This window comes from Procambarus clarkii, chromosome 40 (genome assembly GCF_040958095.1).
Source record: "Procambarus clarkii isolate CNS0578487 chromosome 40, FALCON_Pclarkii_2.0, whole genome shotgun sequence".
In the NCBI taxonomy this organism is placed as follows: domain Eukaryota; kingdom Metazoa; phylum Arthropoda; class Malacostraca; order Decapoda; family Cambaridae; genus Procambarus; species Procambarus clarkii.
Window position 1 is genome coordinate 18,233,387 of NC_091189.1, and position 22,837 is coordinate 18,256,223.

The 22,837-nt window shown below is 38.7% G+C and overlaps 1 protein-coding gene across 6 annotated transcripts in view; it reads right to left on the bottom strand.

Annotated features, from left to right (window-relative positions):
- Nucleotides 1-16,451: 16,451 nt before the first annotated feature.
- The window catches only part of LOC123757958 (late secretory pathway protein AVL9 homolog), an 89,839-nt gene continuing 83,453 nt past the window's right edge, over nt 16,452-22,837 (bottom strand). For 2 of the 6 annotated variants that reach the window (XM_045741957.2, XM_069338790.1), the window contains one exon: nt 21,436-21,871. In XM_045741957.2, the coding sequence (XP_045597913.1) occupies nt 21,798-21,871 (74 nt within the window). In that variant the 3' untranslated portion in view covers nt 21,436-21,797. Of the gene's footprint in view, nt 16,583-20,536; nt 20,661-21,435; nt 21,872-22,837 lie in introns of those variants that run through there. The other 4 variants (XM_045741955.2, XM_045741958.2, XM_069338788.1 and 1 more) reach the window with 3 other exon arrangements.

The following is a 22,837-nucleotide window of genomic DNA, read 5'->3' on the forward strand; positions in this document are numbered from 1 at the left end:
CAGGTTCGAATCCTCGTCACGGCCCTTGTGGATTTGTTCCCTTTCATGCATGTTTAAGGGAATATAGTATTAAAGGTGTCACCCATGTGTACACAATTGTAGATCATAAGTATACCATTTATGTATAGTTCTAGATGTATTGAGGGGTAAACAAGGAGAATGGTATGTATTTCAGGATGTAAACCTGTGAAAAGTATTTAAAAGCCAAGCAATGTTATTTTGATAACTTCTGCATATTGATCACTTGTTTCCTCATTGCCATATGCTGTTAAGAACTTACTATTTTAAATTTATGTAAGCTGTTAGTTTTGTATTCAAACCAGAGATTTATATTTTTTGTAGCTAGAGTTGGAGCCATTTACTGATGGTACTGATGGCAGAGATAACATTGTATAACCAGCCTAATTTTAATTGGCAGCTACGTGCAAAAGCGTAATATTGCGCACCTTGCAATCGGGGGTACTTAAGTTTATTCAAGCAATATTGCCTTTTTTTCTGTGTTAACTATGGGGGTTATTCAAAGCGATTTGGTACTGTGATGGGTAAACTGTAGCATAATAACACTGAGATATCTAATGACATATCTCAATGTGATAGAAATAGTACAGTGGAGAAAATTGCCAGGTGGACATAAGATTTTTTCTGGTTTTATATTATGTAGGGGTTTATGCCTTAGGTTAACCTTGAAGGATTGGTGCCCAGTCTTCCCAGGTCTACTTGCTCATTGACAAGACGAACAGATGGAGATGCAGAGGGGCTACGATCACAGCATAAAAACACTTGAAAATGGACAAGGTGGACAAAGACTGCCTTTTTAAATTGAGAGAACACAACACAATAACTATAGCAGAAAAACACAGGAATCTAAGAAATGTAAGCAAATACCAGTATATAGTATGTAGCCAAGTGGAATTCATTGAAAGTAATTGTGAAAATCGACTGCTGCAACCTGAAGTTTAGATACAATAAGACTCCAGCATGGGGTTAGTTAAGGGGCCCGGTGACGGTGCACCGAAACTTCCGCAAACACTCTTTGTGAATAGTATCTTCATGGTAAATGCTTCCACTTTTCCTAATGGATCAACATCATACCATGAAGAGAAAAAAGTTAAATAAAATTGTAAAAATAAATAATTTCAAATTAGCTTTAAAAATATTAAAATGTCACCAAATGATATTTTATTCATCTTGGTCTTGGAATGGCATACGTCTCCTCACTGCAAAATATTGTTTGAGAGAGCAGTTTACTGTAAAAGATTTTTTCAACATGGCCATCAAAATATTTTTAAAATTTAGACCCAAAAATTAATAACTCCAAAAGTAATGGGTTTATGTCTAAACAAAAGCGAGGAAACCTTAGCACTTTGCACATGTGTAAAAATTGTGAGAATCGGTCAAACTGATTTTTTTTTTTTTTTTTTTTTTAGAGAGAGAGATAATTGAAGTTTTAAGTTATCGATGATGAATATGGTAGGTCTAATTAATGAATTTTCTTGAATGTTTTAATTAACTTTGCTTGGCATTTGTACTCGAATATGGGAAAGTTGTAGGTCAATGTGTTGAAATGAAGTAAAGAAAAAATACCTCCCTCCGCAAAAAAATATAGGTATATGTTAGGGATAACAAACATTTATTGCAGTAACTTTATTAACCATATATAAGTGATAAGACTTATCTGGTCCTCACTCATCAGTTCAACCTAAAGAGACAAAGAAAATACAGTAGTTTGAAATCTGAAAATAAATCGTCCAAAAAAGTCACAACTGCCACCTGTGGCTGAAGGAAATGTTGACCAATTTCGTTCCAACTTTGCCTAGTGTCGGATATGCATTCTCCAAGATGTAGAAGTTACATGAAAATCTAATTAAAAAAATAAAAATAAGTGGTCGTCAGCTTTTTGTACAAAGGGACATAAGAAATACTGCCATTGAGGCAATGTAGTAGGAATCCACCAGTCTCAGTATTTATATGATATATAATAAAATAGAGCTCAATAACATACTAACACGCTATTGTGTGAAATTTGGCTTGCCAGGTGGCACCAGCTGCATATCCACTATATTGACCTTGCTTACTACTACTAGTCTGTGTGTTGGACAGGTGCCTGCATCTCTATCCCTGATTGTCAGTACGTAGATGTTATCGTTATTATCAGTACCAGTTGTCCCAAGTCTCGCACGCATTTATTTTTAAACAAATTGTAAAAAAAAAATTTCTTAACATATTGGGATGAAAATTTCATGACGCTGATGGCAAATTGGAGATGCATTTAAAGTTTTTCACTATTTTTCATATTTTGAAAAATATTCTACGTCACTGGGCCCCCTTAATGGAAATGCTGGGTATAAGGCAGGGCATAAAAGCTAGACATCATTTTCAGTCACCATTTGGTAAATGCAATTGCATGAATTTGTAGTACAAGAGCTGTATTGATACTGACTTGTGGACAGCCCACTGCATAAACCTGTCAGTCTCCTCAGCAGTGATTGCTGATTATAGCAAGTAAGTAATTATCAAAAGGCGGCACCAAACTGGGTACTGATTATAACAACTAGGAAATTCATAGACACTAATTTTTGTTTCGAAGAATTTTTTCCTCCCTACAGAGTTCATGATAATTTAATTTTATAAAATATACAGTTCCATTTATCATAACTGTCATCTCGTCTTGAAAAATTAGGTTAGATGCGTTTCCTCAATTCTATTTAATTTTGTCTAATCATTGAAAATATATAGCTGGTCACTGACTTATATAAACCACCTTAAAAGTTTCAATTTTACCTCTTTAGGCAGAAACGCTATAGAAACCATTTCACACGAGTTTAATTGATGCACTGTTAGTCTTTTATGGAGGATAAGTTCAATAATAACTGATAAGACAATGCATTTGTGGGGCATCAGTGCCACTTTTTGTCTTGCATTTTAATAATTATACCTTACCTCTGTTCTTCAAAAAGCATTAATAAAAGACAAGCAGAACAATTTCATCATTCAAGGTAAATAAAAAGCAGTGTGTTATAAAACCAAAAGGTTGGTTTTGTCTCTTTTTGGTAGTTTGGGACTGTATTGTCTATTGTGCCTATGGAAAAGCTGGTTTAAGTATGAATGCATTTTCAGAATGCATCCTGTTCGTAAGTTGGGGAATGTCTATTAAGTAATAGGCAATTGAAGGAAGTTTTCAAAATCATTAAATATCACAAGTTTAGTTGGCACATACTAATCACAGATGGCAGATGTAGACAGTAGAATCCCCATGCAGTCACCATAATGACATTAATCTGTTAGTCATAGGATGCCTCAGTGGTTAGAGCACTGCTGCTTGAATTTAACAGAAAAAACACTCTTCACCTTTATTCACAGCATGTTTGCATCTTCCTGTCCGTAAATTCCTTCTTGATACTACCCTCAACATCTTGCCCTTCCTCTCCATGAATGGGAGAAAAGTTCATTCTCCATGTTCATTCAAAAGTTCAGGCCCATTATGTTCACTAAGCATGCAACGTGGAAGAAATATCTCTGGCAAACAACGGATTCTTTCATTTTGTTTAAGAAAGCCAGTGTTGTGACAAGGGGGTCATTTGTTTTTTCTAAATGGGACTGTTGGATATCTTAGTCTTCACTATCAATGTTTCCATTAAAACGCCCAGTACCTGTACTAGGAATTTTTGCTCCTCTTTTCTCCGACCAGTTGTCTTGTTTGCAAGATTTTTAAATGCATGATTAATGTACACCTTGAGTTATTTTTGTTTAGAACATAATTGTTACCTGTTCCCCTCTCAATTTGACTCTTGAGCATCACAGCAAGACTAACATCCTTGTAGATTTGACATTTTGCACTTGATGCTTTTTCTGTGGTTAAATCACTTGTGGCTGACCTTTCTGACAAAAAAAAAAGGGAGACTACTACTGTTGCTGTAAATATATTAGTCCAATTGTATTGTCATGCTTCCTACAAAGATTCCTCTCTTTCCATACCATTAAAATTTGGGCTTGCTTTTTCTGTCTTGCATTCAATATGAGGGTGCCCTTCAGGGCAGGGTTTTGAGTGCCACTCTTTGAAGTTGCCCTTGATGGTCCCTCTTGCTTTCTCCTGACTGGAGTTCATTCTGCTTATTATGTTAACAACTTCACCATTTTATATTCCATAAAAGATTTTTCTTTAGAGCACCAGCTCTAGCTTGCAATCAAATGTCATTCTGGTCTACCAGGCATGGCATTTAACTTTTCTACTATGAAAACCAGTACCATGGCATTAAGAATCATCTACCTTGACCCCTTATGGTACTCAATTTTAATATACTGATCATGCAAAATTCTTAAACTGCCTGTCATGTGTGTCAAATCTATTCTTTGTAAGTTGTGTGCACAAGAGGCCCTCACTTTATTGTCTGAATATCTCTGAGGTGCAAATAAACTTTTTTTTTTTTTCTTGTACTCTACTAAAACACTATCCAACTCAGGCATGTCAAACTTTTGCAAGCACACCTGTGGCCTGCACAAAGGATACTGTAATTTGGTATACTGTATAATATAATGTAATTCATACAAATTATTTCTGAATAGTTTTTCTATGACTTCAATTAGTTGTCATGTGTGGCCCTCATGATAACATAAATGTGACCCATATGGCCCTCAGGGGACCCTCAATTTGACATGCCTAGTCTAACTCAATTATAACTGCCCTGTATATTCATCAGCTGTGTCCTTAACCTTTGTAGTACATGCAAAGTGAAACAAAGCTCCCATTTGGGTCATCGATCCACCTGCAGGAGGGGGCTGTCTTTGGGGATTGGTCGCGTGTCCGGATTGGGGCGAGACAGAGTTAGGTTTTTGCACTGGTATAGGAGAATGCATGATGCAGTAGAACTTACCTGTTAAAAAAGAAAGGGGGGCACCATTTGGGATGATGCACCAGCTAGTACCTGTACCAGCCAGTGCTCTGCCTCCCTCGCTGTCCTGGTAGGTGGTCAACCCGTCCTCGACTCAAGTCCATTACATCCAGCGGTCGATCCCACAGACGAATTCATAATTTTTTACACGCTGTTCATTCAAAACTGGAATTTTCTCAAATATAAATTAATATAATATATTAGCATATTGTGCATATATAGGCATGGGTTAGGTTAGGCTAGGTGTTTAGGTTCTGTTGGCAATTATTTGTATTAACTTTTGTAATTTGTATGTGGGTGAAGCATTTATAGCATTGTGGTTCGAACAAAATTAGCCAGTGAAGCACTTGTTCCGGAAGTGTTCGAACGAAATCAGTTGCGAGTCGTGTGTAAACCGTTTTTCATTCATAAACAACGAGTTTGGCAGGTGCATGGAATCACTTTTGCGTCTTTGTTTGGAGGACGGGCTGAGGTGGTATTGCTTGGCTCTGGTGCCCACACTTTTGAAACAATGATGCATGGTAACTGAAACAACTGTTTAAACACAGCAGACAACAAACACAGCAACACAGCATGGGGGCAGACAACTAGCCTTCTGAGTCAGGCAGTGATAGAAGACCAGACTGTAGCCTTGGCCTTGTTGGGCTATCCCAACTGACTGTTGCCTTCCCACTTCCTTGGCAGGGTTGAGCCCCAAGTCCTCAGTGATGACTACCTCATCACCTGCATATACATTAGCATCTTGTTGACTCTGTGGATACCTATGTTACTATTAACCCCAGCTGGACTGGCATATGTATTGCTGCATCCCCCACTAAAGAGGCAGCCGATCACCTGCTCAGCTTTGTTCTGCATTGAGGAGACCCCAGTTCAGGTCTCCAAAATGACCAATTAAGTGGCCCGTCTAATTACCCAAAGCTACTCAAAGTCACCCAAGCTTCCTGGCATTACGTTATTAATGAATAAATATGGTGCTGAATGTAGAACATGGAAAAACATATTTTTACTCTGAAAAGTATCATTTCATAACAAAATTAGACGAAAATGCTGGTGACACCAAAGCAAGTCGACAGTCCAAGCAACAATGTTGTGGAGCGACTTATCCAAGATATATTGTTGCGTACAGGTTTTATTAACTTAGGTTTGGATAGATTAGGTTAGGTTAGGTTTTGGTATGTTGGTTAGGTTAGGTAGGTACAGGAGGAGGATATGCCAGCAAATACTTCTAAGGCAACAATGTGTCTTGGATAAGTCGCTCCACAACATTGTCGCTTGAACCGTCGACTTGCTTTGGCGTCACCAGCAGCTTATTTTCATCTAATTTCGTTATGAAATAATACTTTTTCAGAGTAAAAATATGTTTTTCCATGTTCTACATTATGAGTAAATATATTTATTCATTACTAACAATGCCAGGAAGCTTTGGGTGGCTTTGGGTAATTAGACGGACCCCCAAACCAAACCCATGTATGCTCCCTGTACATACAGACTAGCATTTTCATGGGGGAACTTTATGCAATTTTGTATGCTCAACTACTACTGTATTCTGACATCAACGTTCCTTTGTCTTTGTGGTTGCTGTCATGGCTCTGGGGTCATTTAACCCTTTGCATCCTGTGGTGGTTGAAATCCAATACTGTATTAGCAGATTCTTAACTTAAACAGTTGAATTTTGCTGGGTTCCCAGCATGGTACTGGGTAGTGTTAGTACCTAAAATGAATGAGTGGACACTACTCCTAAGGAGGCCATTTTTCAATTGTCCTGTTTCCCCCAAAAAGGGGATTCCTTATTCAAATTTCTACCCAGTCATTCCTCAATCCTCAACCATTGGCATGGTTGTTGGTCTGGCATTATACGTAAAAAACTGCACATTCCTAGCTCTGGCTCCACATAATTTGTGGACACTTAATGGAATGCTGTGGACACCTTTGTCATGCACTTCCTCATAGAATTTCCAATTTTTCAGGAATATTGTTCATCTTGCTTTCCTAATGTTCCTCAGGTTTTTTTTTGTCCCTTGATAGACTCCTTTGTGAAGTTGATATCTTTGATATCACTGTTTATATCCTTTTGTTCTTGCATTGGCATTCAGTGATATTTACCCTCTTTTCAATATCCTACAACACTGATGGTGTTACATAGTCTTCCCAGCTTGATGCCATATTTTGATAATTACTTTCTTATCGATGAGGTTCTTTTACTACAAGCCATGCAATTATCGTAAAATCACAACTGGGTGTTTCCCACTGGTTTGAATCTATTTCTGGACAACATATTTTGATAATTACTTTCTTATCGATGAGGTTCTTTTACTACAAGCCATGCAATTATCGTAAAATCACAACTGGGTGTTTCCCACTGGTTTGAATCTATTTCTGGACAACATTGCCAGACAGAATAGCAGCAAAGGAGTGGGTTGCAAGATGCTGCCTTTGAGCTGTGCCAAACAGATTTGTACACAATAAAAGTGTACATATTGCACAGTAAGCATATTGTTGAGTGATGTACTGTACAGTACTCAATCACTGTTTTTGTGAATTATGTGTAATTACTTTAGACAATGTACTCAATTCTGCTTGTGGGGGGTTGGACTTTAGCTCTTTAGTTATTCCACACACCACTTGATTGACAGAACCAAAGTGAAGCAGCACACACACACACACACACGATCAAAGCTCTTGACTACTTAACAAGTCGGTAATACAGTACTGTCACTTTTTTTATATTTATACAAGAGTTTTTGCATTCTTGTAAAGCTACTAGCATGCATAGCATTTCAGGCAGATCCTTGATCGTAATTTTTGCCCGGTATACAACCTGCCAAATCGTTTAACAACCAGGTACCCATTCACTGTTGGGTGAACAGTTCCATCTGTCCATACACCAAATGACCCCCTCATCTAGCATAGTCCTGATTTGCATGATACAATTTTTTTTTTTTAATTTTAATTACACTTTTGCATGCAAATGTATCATTTTACTCTATTAACCGGGTTATGATCTACACATCAGGCTGTGAGCAGCTGTGTCTAACAGCCATAAGACCAGGCTGTGGGGACCTTGCTCATCAGAACCAAAACGAGGTAAGAATTTTTTTTAGAGCACTAGAGAGGCACCTTCAATAATAGCCACACTCTAGGGGTTTAACAAAATATTTTAACATTTTGTAAAACACCTGGCTATAGTTAAGAAATATTTTCACAATATACATAATGGTTTTAGTCATGCATTTCTCATTAATTTTGTGATAATTTACTAGAGATAAGCGATACAGAATTGAATAATACACATCTGATGAATTGGTGTAGATTTTGATAATAAATTTTATTAATTTATTCTTTTAATTCACAAACAATAACAAAGGAAAGTCACATTATAAAAAAACCAGTACAATATCAAACTAATGTAATTTTAAACAACTATACTGTATGCTTAATTTTCCTTCTGCAATATTATGATAATTAAATGGAGAGTCCATTCAATGGAAGTAAAATGCAACAGTATGAATAATATCTAATCATGTTTAAATCATCTGAATAAGGGTCCTTGATAAATTTGGGTAATAGGGATGTATGGTGTTGACAATCTAACCTTCTTTTATACACAATTTTTCTATAATTTTATCAATGTACAAATGTGTGGTGTGTCATTTATATAAATTAATTGCAGAAAGAAAACTACACGTACTACATGTGAGAGGCCCTCGAACCAGATAATCAGTACACCTTTACATGTGAATCCTAAAAATGCATACGTGTAATACGTTTACAACTTTGTGCATAAACTATTAGGTTCATATAAATTGAAAACAAACATTACAGTGCATCTGTACTTGCACCAGGTACTAAAATGCTGAGAAAAAGAAAATTGATAATTACCAGCAGCTACAATTTTGACACGAGGACACACTTTCTAAAACATATATGTACTGTCCAGTAATTACATTTCATAATGATTAAGTTCTCACATGACAGGCATATCATCAATGTGAACTTCACAAATGACTTGATATAATTTTGAGTACCTAAAGTGGCATAAAAACAAAGGTGAATAAATCAAGTGTGATAAACACTATCTGAAATTTAAATGATTATATAAATCAAAATCCATGTATAACATAATTTTCAACATGATTTTTTTGGCATATTTGTAATATACCAGTATGGGTATTGATAAACTATGTTTGGCAAATCAATGGCTACTGTAATTTTGTAGAATACTTATTACACATTGACAAGTTAATTACAATCTGCAGTTTTAAATTTAAATCTTATTAAATGCTTCAAGATATAAATTTCAGTATCTTATATGCCTTACTCCAAACATTTATGTATTAATTTATTGGCATTAAATTCCTTCGTCACAAACTCCAGATCTTTTCTCGGATCCAGATACAGTACATTTAAAGAGGAAGCGATTTTTTTTTTCCAGGTACAGGGTATTAATTGATGCCGTACACACATATCTATATCAAGAATGTAAGAACTCGTGTATAATTACTTAAGTGTAGTTACAGGATGAGCGCTACGCTCGTGGTGTCCCGTCACCCCAGCATTCTTTGTTATATAAAGCTTTGAAATTACTGACGGTTTTGGCCTCCACCACCTTCTCACCTAACTTGTTCCAACCATTTACCACTCTGTTTACAAAAGTGAATTTTCTTATATTTCTCCGGCAGCTTTGTTTCGTTAGATTAAATCTATGACCTTTTGTTTTTGTGTGTATATGTGCAAAAAATAAATAAATATTATATATATAAACACCTTATACAATAAAAAAAATTACATCTTGATATTAAGTATGGTGTAAAGGGTTTAATAAAATATAAAAGCATTTTAAATTTCCATGAAACGGTCGATGTAGAGATGTGTAATCAACCTGCAATTTATATATAATATTCACTACACAGTTCAATACTGATGTAATGAGACCCATAAATTACATAACAAATTGATTTAAAGATAACATTTTTGAGTTGGTCTGTTAAACATTAGAATCATGTTCTCAAAATCCTTCTATATGCCAAAACATCTGGAATACACTTCCTCATTGCCAATTCATTTTTCCACTGGAAATTGCATTCCAAAACGTTAGTATCTTTCTCTTAAGTATCAGAAAACTGAAGCTTGTACCATCCTCCTGTTTTACTGTCCAAACCCACGAACAACATATGAACATTCCCCCTCACACACATTAAAAACATTTCGTGCTGCATCCCTCGAACAGTAACCTTTCATTATAAACTTCACTCCACGCATCTTTGGTTTTGTCGTGTGGAAAATGAAGGAATATCTTGCAGCATATCATTCTAAACCTGAGTCATCAGCCATTTCATAAATCATGTACTGTATAATGTAATCTTGATTGAAAATATCCTTTTATGTTCATACAAAATTCATTAAATCTTCTTAAATACTTTAAATGTTTAAACACTATAATAGCCTGTTTTATACACGGTGGTGATAAAGCTGGGCTTTGTAGATAATGCACAAAAACTGCAATAGTTTGTAATTTATTACAATCAATTATTCTAGTACTGTACTGTAATTAGATTTTTAATCGTTATCCTAACATATTACTATACTATATATATATATATACTGTATATACAATTATGTATTACCTGACTAGATTCAATCAAAGGAATGCACAAGTCACCTTTGGTTATTAGTTTATAAAAAATCATGCAATTTTGTTAGTTTATGCATTTTGTTTTATGAAACTCAATCATCAGTTGTACACATTATGCTCGACTTAATATGAAGTCAAATTTGGACAACTTGAATTTTAAGAGTTCAACATTTTTTTGTGATTTTACAAAAATGCAAAAAAAACAAAAATACCACCATTAAAATTACAATTTTAAACTGGATTTGAGATGAATTGCTATATAATCAAAACAAAGCAAACATATATAGAGGGAAAACTCACAAACTTCATTACAGTAATAAAACTGTACAAACTTGAGCCAGCAGTGTGATCTTTATTTTGACATTTATAAATTCTCAAATTGCTAGATTAATATACACTCTTTGTATGAGACACTATTTGAAAACTCATTCATATTAAATGCACTAGAAGATCTCATTATAAACAGGCTTTAAAGCAAAATTACACAATTGTCCTTTCATGTCCATAATACTAATCTATGAAACATTCTAACTTCAGAAGATGTCTAGGTACCAGTATTTTTAAATTCATAATACCTTCTGATATATGATTCTATGCTAACTGGAAGATTTATCATTGACTTGTATATACTCTTAATAGAAGACAAGGAACACATTGGAGGAGCCTCAGTCCTGGCATGTAATGTAAGCTCCAGTTCACTCCTACACACCTAACCTGTCTTTGTCTTGCCAATCTTTACTCCACAGCTACAATGTACATTTCAAACATCAGCCAAATATCAAATTTAAAATACACTATGTATGTGTGTATACACATGAGGAACAGTGAATTAGCACATATGTCTATATAGTCATACACTGATACATTTACACATACACTGATAAATTATCACACATGGTTATATACTGATATATTTGCATACATGGTCTGAAACTGACACATGTATATCTGGCCATACACTGAATTGCATGTACACATAGTTATACACTGGCACACATGTATATACTGTACTGTGTAGTCATACACTGGCACATGTATATACTGTACTGTGTAGTCATACACTGGCACATGTATATACTGTACTGTATATTCATACACCAACACATAGTTATATATGTGAACATTTGTTTACAAATTATTTACAATACAGTGCATCCTAAAAAATCCAGATCATGTCATTCCAGACCTGTGATTCAGATCTCAGAATAATTACTCTTTTTGGCAAATTTATCACAAATTTTTGTTTTTTCTTAGCCAATGCCAAGTGATACATTTCAGAAAAATCATACTTTGTATACATTGTATACAGTATATACAAAATATAATGAATAATGATTTTGTGTGCATATAAATATATATATAAACATATATTGTATGCATATAATATTGTATTAAAAAAAAACATTTATATTTTTGTTGTAGACTTGATAACCCAGAGGCAGCAAAATGCAGTTATAATACTGTAACAAGATGTCTTTTAAACTAATGCAGTCACCTTGAACTAGCTTTTACCACTTTCGCTGCCCCGGCGGGTGACCCGCCGCACACCTCACGGTAGGCCGAGCGCTGCGCACGAACTCACCATCACACAAAAATGTTTATATTCGTTTCAGCTTTCTGACCTCACTTTTCGTGCTACGTCATTCAATTTGGTATCAAACTGTTCGGAAAAGAATGTTCTAAAGGAATATTTGCATATAAGAACATATAAGTCTCACTTTTCTATACTTTAGACCCGCCGCTCACTGCAAGGTAGTCCGTGCGTTGCCCCGTGAGCTCACTACCACATTCAAATGTTTATACTCTCATCAGCTTTCTGACCTCAATTTTTGTGCTACGTTGTTTAATTTGTTATCAAATGGTTTGCAATAGAATGTTCTAAAGGAATATTTGCATATAAGAACAAATATTACAACAATGTTACCAATACCATAAGATAAAGTACAGCGTCATGTGAAAAACACCTGGTTTTCTTCATTGTTTACAGTCGTTATTCATTCCTGATGTTGATTATGATTTGTTCACCATATCATTCATTTTTATGTTGCTTCCTTCATAAGTGTTTGTACCACAATATGTATAAAAAAATTAATAAAAATGTCTGTGCTTACCACTAAATGATGTTTGTTGAGCATGAGTTGAACATTAGGTAGAACTCCTCCACCTGCTCCAGAAAAAGACTTCCTGAAGCTGCTCAATAGATGTTTTATAGGTGGAGGGGATGGTGGGTAAGCATTACCGTTTAACCACCGTGAAGATTCTCTTGCGATGGTATAAGCTGTAGCATGGTGCAGCACATAGTTGCACACCACACAACTTGCACTTAGACCTGGTGTCCTTCCTTTTACCAGACTTGTAGCAGACATGACACATCAGACCTTTCTCGATGCGTATTAGTTCATGGTTCAAGTTCCTGTTCAGACGTTCAGGTTTATCAACAATACGAGGTCTTCTCCTAGCAGAAGCACCACTAAGAGTATTCTGAAGCTCATCTTCGGAGTCAGATGATGGATGTTCATTTCTAGGTGAAGAAGGGAAGAGTGGCTGCCTCACACCTGATGTTCCGGGTGTTGCAACAGTGTCACCAGTAGCACTGCTATCATCCTCATGTACATAACCAGCATGTATGATGTCATCGTTGAGAGGCCACGCCTTATACTGAAACTTCACTAGTGACATTATGATTACTTCATGGAACTGGAGGAATGTGAGTTTCTGGTATCTGTTGTGTAGTAATTGTATAACACAAGCATTATGGACAGCCATTTGCAGAAAGTAGAAAGTTATTTTCTTCGTTCACTTGTGACATTTCTGCGTGAACTGATATTTTATCATTTGGTCGAATACGAACACCTTTCATGTTGGTATTATAGTCACAGACTGCGTTTGGTTTGTTCACAGTGACATGTTGCACTGAAGATGTTCCATCACGGTTGCGTACTCTCTTCCTTCCTTCCACCTGTTGTGTATCTGCATTGTGACAAGTTGTGATGAGTGCAACAACTCTCTTATCTTATACAGGTATTCTTTCCACAGAATTATAAAAATACCTGTATTGTCCTTACATCAGAATACTATTTGATCTACATAGAGTTCCCCTTTGCCTCTAGCTGAAGATCTTTAGGTGCACCATGCTGTCTCAGGGGCCTGACAGCTGAGTTGACATCATTTGGGATTCATAATTCTAGTCTGGGGATTGATACCTGGCAAAGCCAGAAACAAATGGGCAGCGTTTCTTTCACCCTGATGCGCCAGTTCACCTAATGGTAAATATGTAAATAGTTGATTGATAGACATTTGAGAGGTGGGCCGAAAGAGCCAAAGCTCAACCCCCGCAAGCACAACTAGGTGAATACAGGTGTATACACTTTGTTCAAGCAGCTTTTCATTAAGTTGAACAGAGTTATAGTAGTTATTCATATATATATGGTAACCTTGTCCCACAGTGCTTCAATCAAGTCCCTAACCATTTCAATTGTTGTCTTGCTAATTCCTGCATACACTTCAAAATCATAGATGTAACCAGTCTTCGATTCAGCCAGCATGTACAGCTTTACTCCATACTTGTTAGGTTTATTTGGATTATAAACCTTGAATGCTAGACGGCCCCTCCATGACACTGTTCCTTCATCCAGACTCAGATTTTTCTCAGGAATGTATAATGTTTTGCATTTATGTTTTAGATATTCCATTACTGTTCTAACTTTTATTAGTCTGTCTGTATTGTCTTTGGGAATAGCATTATTGTTATGAGTATGAAAATACGATATTTTATCATTTCGTCTATCGAAATGTTGATAGTGTAATACTATCGAGTATTTTATCATTTCATTTAATCGATATTTATCATTTTGAAGTCATAATATTATTGAAAGTAGGTACATTCCACAATTTACCTGTTTGCTAGTACATACTGATCTGGCAGCCTCATAATTCCCATCAACATTGTGAGTCCCAAATATCTGGTAAAATTTTTCACATTCACATCAGCCCACTCATTCTTCTTGCTGGCAGATGCATTGGACATGCTTTGTGATGTATACAAGTTTGTTTCATATGCTGAATAGTTCAGTAACTCCTACATAATAACTAAAAATCCCAGAGTAGTAGTTGTTATGGGGACAGTCAAGCCTGGTGTTCCAGTAAACCTCTGTACAAATTGTGCAGTGTTGTCAGTAGACCATGGTTCAGCAGAACTGTTGAGTGGGGTACGTGGGGACCCATGTGTTCTACTCTTAAATGAAGGGCCTGCATGTGGGGGCTGTACCATCATCATCATCACCACCACCACTCACCTCACTTTCAAACTCATCCTTAGGGGCTGTTTCTGTTTCAACCAACTCATTATCTACATCACTATCACTTTCTGCACTGTCAAGATCACTGCCTGAAAATTTGTTGGTGTGAGTATAACTTTTCTACACTTTTGACGAACACTCGATAACTTTTCTCTCCTGCGAATTTCTTTCACTGCTTTCCTATTGGATTTTTTTCCTCTTTCCTCTTCCTATCCATCTTAAAGTCAATTGGCAGTGTTTATAATGCCGGTAAAAACAAATAGCTGAGATAAAACAACCAGAAAGGGGAAATTTTTTGACTAGAGGGGAGGCTGCAGCTGTCACAAGCAGGGTCAAGAGAACAATGGGCCTCCAGTATGGGTGTCCGCCCATGCCGCGAGGTGGGATGCCATGTGGGATATACAGAGCATGGGAAGATGGTGGCGCGTATTTTAAAACAAGTCGCATGGTATTCGGACAATAAATGGAATTTTTACAAATGTTTAAATTATTGACACAGTTTGCGCCATCCCGCATACTCTGTATTTTGGTTTTATGACGGAATACGCGGCATTAGACAGCGAAAGTGTTAAGATCCTCAATACTATCTTTTCTCTTTTCAACACTACTCTTCATTTTACTCAGAATTATTTGATCTGTTTTCCTTTGTTTTATGTTGATGCCCTACTCCTCTGCAAGCCACCTGCCTCTAAGGCTACAGTCATAATTTTTTAATAAAACTTGGTCTTTTTACCCATGGTAATGCAGTTACTCTTACCCTTGCCTGATAAAACAAATACTATACTACATTTTCTGGATGACATGGCTTTAACACACAAATAATCATGTATCAGATGAAACAGCAGTGAAAATGTTTGAGTAATGAATGCCCAGACTCCACTTACACACAAAAAAATGTGTACTGTATCCTCACAGAGGGTGTGGATGCCTTGGGAAAAAGTCACAAACTTGTTAGTACAGTACAAGCTTTATTACTTAACAAAATACTGTATTAAAAATAAATACGATTGGTAGAAATTACCTTGTGTTTAACTGGTAACCCATAATTTCACTTGTTATTCTCCTCTGGAATCCAGGCCTTTTTAGGCAATGGAAAAATCAGGTTGCTGGATTTTATTTGTTAGAGAAAATATTATATAGAGGTTAACATTTTTAGGGTACACTGCACATAAAAATTTAAATCTTACATATCAAATTCATACCAAAAAGCCATATTCTAATATCAGGATAACTCCAAGGTCTGATGTCAGTTTAACTATTAAATTGGTCCTCATTTAACTAACATTGAAACTGTCATTTTGTGCACAAAAGAGGGGCATTTATATGGCCGATGAAGATGCTGACATTGTTTGATAAAAGAATAGCAGTAATGGGATGCAGAGTTCTAAAAGCTAGAAGTTTATGATACATCATATCCAAATACTGTACTGTATAAAAAACCCAGCATCGAATGTAATGAAACGCCATTTTCTGGGCGAGTCCCTGAGGCTCCCTGGAGCTTACTGGTCTGATATGCATTTATTAGACTGTGGCAACAGTCCTTCGAATGAAGTTCTAATGCCTACCAGGGACCACAAGCCAGAAACTGGTCCCCCCTCAGAGAGGCATGAGGAGCAATGAGTAATAGAAACCCCCGTGGTTGGAAGCATTCTATGTCTGCCATTGACCGGGCTAGGCACCCAGAAAGGTAGGTGTCCCAAAACAGACCTCAACTGGTGAAACATTGCTACCAAAAGCCAAACTGGTAAGCAGAACTCCCCAATCTGAAAACAAGCAAATAAGCATGACGTCACACCTGCCTCCTCGCCGACTGCCTGGGCAGCTTCCCCCTCCCTGGGTGGGGGAAGAGGGGGCTCCAGACCCCTGCACCGGCTATCTAACTTCAGTTCCTAAGGCTGGATGTCAAACACGCAAAACCACCAACCGAAGGGAGGGTTGCTGAGGAGCCTCTGGGACTCGCCCAGAAAATGGCGTTCCATTACATTCAACGCTGGTTTTCTGTGGAGATCCCCTCTGACTCCCTAGAGCTACCAAACCACAGAAAAGTAACTACCAAACCACGGAAGGCGGCTACCACTGGCATCTCAACTCAAAGTTGAGACAACTGGCTGCAACCTGTGACCCAAAGCGACACACGCCTGACTAGGGCCAGGAACATTAATGAGGTAACATGATGCACCCCCGGCCAAACCAACTAAGCATCAACCACCCAAGGACTCCCTCTGGAAAGCCGCCGTCTCATTCTTCAGCAGAAAAGGAGGAGACAGCTGCAAACAAACAAACCTACCACCATGACCGAAAGAGCAGAAACCCTTGAGCCGGAGGAGAGCATGAAGCTCCCCAACCCCAGTGGCTCCAGAGGCCACTGCCAACAAGAAAAGAGAAAACAACGATGAAAACATTGAAACTAAACAATCCCGAACACCTTATGAAAACAATCCCAAACCGAAGGAGCCACCACAAACCAAGAAGAGAGAAAAGAGCACCCGGTGCAACGACCAGAACAGCTCAGGTGGTGCACAAGCAGGCTGGAGGTGAAACAACACACGAGACAGCTTTTGAAATGGAGCGAAAGTAACATCCACCCCGAATGCAAGCAGGAGCGGCTCCACCAGCGCCCCATGATACGAGGCAACAGTATTTGGCATAAGATAACGGTCCTTTAATAACCAAGAGAGAAAAGACAAAACAACACGATCTGAAACCGAAGACAACCCACGAAGAGACAAAACGTGACAAAAGGACCACCGAGACGAAACACGCAGGTGGACACCATTAATGAAGCAACTTGATTACCATACAAGTGGTGATAAACCCGCATCAAAAAGACCAGACGTACAGATCGAACCAACCATATACTAATACCAGACCAAACCGATCTGCTGAAAGAAGCAGAGCAGAAAAGACTTTCCTTCAGAAAAGACTTTTCTGCAGAAAAGTCCTCGAGTTTGGACGCTGAGCAAGCAGTGTCAGAAACCAAGACTGGGCCAGCCACCAAGGGGCCAACAGGACAACTCCCCCCAGGTAAGTCTCCAACCAAGCCAGAACCCGAAGCAACAGATGAACCGGCGGGAAGAGGTACAGGTAACTCCACCTTGACCAGTCCTGCCGAAAAGCATTGACCCCGACGGCCTTGCATTCAGGGAAGGGCGCCACATATACTGGGAGATGCCTCGACCACACCGACGCGAAGAGGTCCACTTCTGGGTGCCCACACATCCGGCATAGCCAACGTTATGGCAGTGAACCCCGAAAAACTCAAAGAGGAAGCCGACGACGCAGCACCCGATGTAAGGCCCCCGGAGGCCGAATAATTACACCCAGGGCAGCCTCGCGGCATCTGGAAAAGCAACTAACCTAGCGGCCGGTTCTGTTCCGGAAGGAACAGAACCGGCCGTTGTGTGTAATGGAGATAAACTGCACAGTACCTTGCAGCGACGATACTACCTCTTACCCAGGGTCAAACAGCGGGTATAAAAACCCCAGCTGACCCCAAGGGTGGGCAATCACTGAGCAGCAAGAGATCCCTATGTAAGTAGTTCCCAAATGACTTATGGAAGATAACCCTAAACTGCAAGGGCAGTACTTACAGGGGCACCTAGGGAAGGGAGCCCTAGGTGCATGCAGCCCCAGTACTTCATGAATTACTCCTGGCTCGCACACCACAACACAGCAGAACAACACCGCAAGAGCACAGCTCTGCACAGAATCTGGAGCCAGAGTTGAATGACCGCCACCAAACACAACAGCCTCAAAACTGAGGTTGGATAGCCGGTGCAGGGGTCTGGAGTCACTCCTACCATCCCACGATACTAGTTACAAATGGGGTGTTAATAATTACTTATGAATGACAAGACTGAAGATAAAAACCCAGCACTAAATGTAATGAAACATATCTTTCTGGTAGAGCCCTGGTGGCTCCCTAAAGCTATCTCACTGTGATGGCTCCTCACTTCTGGGTCGCATCAGTCGCAAGAATACTGCTTGGACTACTGGGGACCAGAGCCAGAACCTTGCCACCTAACATAGGTGCAAGGATCAGATGGCGTATTACAGTATTGTGGTCATCATCCTCACCAGGAAAGCATCCAGAAAACTTTACAGACAAATGCAAAGTTCATGAAAAACAAAGCTTCAAAATAGTCAAATGACTTCACAAGTGAATCAAATCTAAATAATTAGTTAATTTTAAACTAGCTTGATCTTGTTAGTACTGATGGCTGCTACCAGCTGGCCAACAGCTGTCTCCAAGGTCACTCCATGACTGATGGAAAAAAGAAACAACGAACCTGCTAGAGAGGGAGTTGGGGAGCCACCAGAGCTGTAACAGAAAGGCATTTCATTACATTCAATCCTGGTTTTCTGGGAAGAGCACCATTGTGGTTTCCTGCAACTAACCAGAGAAACAGGAAAATAAGGGGATTAACAGGTTAGGAAGGAGAGATGGCAGGTACTAGGCCAGAGAAGAAACTGAGGGCCAGAAACACAGTCCAGTGCCACACAAGACTGATTGGCACTAGGAACAGAAACAAAGACTGGGCTGCAAAGGCCATGTAAGACCTTCAAAACCTCCAACCCTGAGTGTAAGTCCAAAACATGTTGGAGAAAACAGCAGCAAAGGCTGCATGCTTACAAACATCATTGGCCAGAGGGGAGACTCCAGGCTGTCTAGCTTTGAAGAAACTGGACAACCCGAGAAATACAGGCCTTGGAACGGGATCAAGAAAACAGGTCAACTAACAACGTATCCACCAAGAACTGGTGCCACCAGACAACTAAGGATGCACCCCTGGCCAAACCAACCCAGCATTAATCACCAAAGGACCATTCTGGATGCCAGTTGATTCATTCCTCTCCAGAAAAATCGGAGAAAGCTGCAGATGAACAAACTGCCCACCAAGCCAAAGGTACAGAAACCCCAACTCTGGAGAAGAGTACAGTATGAAGTTGCCCAACTCTGTAGTTGGAGGTAAACATGGACAAAAACATCGTTTTGAGAAAAACATCCCTGATTTTCCTGACTGAAGGGGGCAAGCATGAAATGAGCAAAGGCATGAAAGACTAGCACCTCGTCAACAGACCAAGGTGGCTCAGGAGGAGCATAAGCCAGCTGGAGGTCAAAGAATACCCTAGACAACTTGCAACAGCAGCTCCCCCAACACTGAATGAGAAGAGACAACAATAGTAAGTATAAGATGACAATCCAAAAAACATCCAGGCCAAAAAAGACATGACCACCAGGTCACCAAAGAAAGATGGCAAAAATAAAAGAGGTGAAGCAAGCAGCTTCATACTGCCATTGTGGAGAGAGAGCTAGTTGGGACACCAATAACCCAGCCATCTGCATGCTATACAAATGACAATAGATCTGCAACAGAACTCTAGATGCATAGAACAGAGAAGGTTGAACCAGCAAAGTACATCATCAAACCAATTTTCTGATAGTGGTGGTCCTGCAGTAAAATGCCCAGGTTTGTACACTAGACCAAAAGAGCCAGAAACCAAGGATGAAGAATCACCTAGCCCAAGTATGACTTCAGTTTGAACAGCACCCAGAGCAACAACTGAACTAGAAAAAAAGGTGAATGAACCCCCCACCTCAACCAGTCCAGCCAAAGGCACCCACTGGAAAACCTCACAATCAAGGAATTGATCCATGTAGGAGGGAAGACACTGGTTCCATACTGATGTGAAGAAGCTCACCTCAGAATTATTGAATGTTTTGCAAAAACAATAGAAGGATGCATCATCAAGAGTCCACTCTGTAGAAATGGAGCAAGATAACTTGTCTGCGCGAACATTGGACATACCCCACATGCGAGCCACTTGGAGAACCAAACCCTGAGAAAGAAGAAAGTGAGCTACATGAATAATCCAGCTCCAAAGGGAGTAGGGTTGAAGTGATCCCCGTGGTTCAGGGAGTGAACCACTGGGAGTACTTAGGATGAAGCCGAAGAATGGAGCACAAAGGAAGCAGAATCTTCCACAAGGCCTACTACAAAGCCGCAAATTCACACACCGTGTTCTGTACACCTGATGGAATAACCTTAACCACTGATTCTGGGAGGCCTGGCGATCTATAGGAATTAATTACATCAGCTGGGGACTATGGTCCAGGGACTCTGGCCGCCTGGTGGCGACCATCGGTTCAAGCTAATTTTGAATAAACCAATTGTTATGACCGAATAATTTGTGGAGTCGTTTGGATATTAATGTTTCATTTCATATGAACCTTGCAGTTGTTTATAAGGCTTTGTTGACTTTCTGGATGCTTTCCTAGTGAGGGTGATGTTAACAGTCCTGTGCCTCCTGTGCCTTTGTGAGGGAAGAGGGCCAGGTTCTCGCTCTGTTCTCTGTAGGTCAAACAGGACTCCTGGAACTGATGTCATCCAGCAGTGAAGAGCCACCATTGGGCTCCTCCCATAAAAAGCCTCAAAACATCTACAAGTTTCTGAGATTCTATTACTTTGATAATGCTGTTGCTGAACCACCATTTTGTCTTACAAATTTGCATTTTTTGTTATAATGAGACCAGTTTCTTGTGCGAGTATTTTCCGAGAAAGCAGCGAGTAAACAATCTATAATACCATACAAGCAATATGTATTAAAACAAAGGTTGGCATTGTTTAGTTTAATTGTTGCATTTTCTGAGAAATCCAACACTAGCATGGCACATTTGTTGATTATTATATACACAAATTGTATAGATATATATTTCATACATTATATACATAATTATTATATCTATAGATTTCTTGCATTATACTTATAAAATAAAGATCTTTTTGAAGTTCCTAAAGTGACAGGAAAAGTTTTGATATATATGTTTCAAATATAAGTTGGGTGAAGGAGACTACAAGACATAAATGCACATCATCTTTGTGGAATATTATGTACCATCCTTAAAAATTAAAGGTTCTTTACCCATTTTTTGCTACACAAAACAATAACAAATTTGTGCTCACATTTTCCTATCATTTACTCTGCAGATATAAGCTTCTCTTCGGAGGTATTGTGCGGGTTGCTGCACTCTACAGCTTCCATGGCTGCCTCTGCAAGAATAAACACAGTAGATGAAATAAGAATTAGCTGTATTGCAAAGTACTGAGATACAGTGGCACCTCGACTTACGATTGCCCCGACTTACCATAATTTCGAGTTACGATGTAAATTTGATAGAAAAATGTGACTCGACATATGATGGTGTCATCGACTAACGATATTTGTTGGTACACGTTCGGGTCGACCGAGCGTGTGGTTCCCGGTCACGCAGGCAGACCTGCCTCAGTTTACTACAGCTGCCCACTTAGTGACGATCATGCCTATAAGAAATTAAGTTTTTGTGGTGATTTTTTGCTTTTTGAACATAAAAGTAATTATTATATATCACGCCATGGGTCCAAAGAAAGTCAGTGGTAAGGTTCAACATATGAAAACCCATGTAAGGATGACCACAGAGCAAAAACAAGAGATCATTCGTAAATATGAAGATGGTGTGCAGGTTGTTGAACTAGCTAGGCAGTACAACAAATTTCAGTCAACGATAACCACCATACTGGCTAAGAAAAATTACATTATGAGTGCTAAAGTGGCAAAAGATAAATGCCAGATAAAGCTGTAGTAGGCCGTTGCATTGATCTTTTTAATGACAATGTGATGCCTCACTACAGACAAGTGTTGCAAAGAAGGGAAAAACAATCTTCAATGGAATGTTTCCTTGTGAGAAAGGGAGAAAATCAAGCAGAAAGCCACAACCAGGACCTAGTGGTAAGCAGGCAAAACGAAGGAGAGTGTACCCCAGAGAAAACATCACTGCCTGATGTGATAATGGAAGGGGACTCCCCTTCCAAACAGTAACACCTCTCCTCCTCCCCCCATCATCACCATCTTCCATACGCCATCAAGGGTCCTCCATAAAGGTAAGATAAACATCTGTACTGTATTGTAGTTAGAAAAAACAATTATATTCAGTATAAAATGTATTTGTAAGTTAATATTTTGGAGGGTGGGGAAGGGAT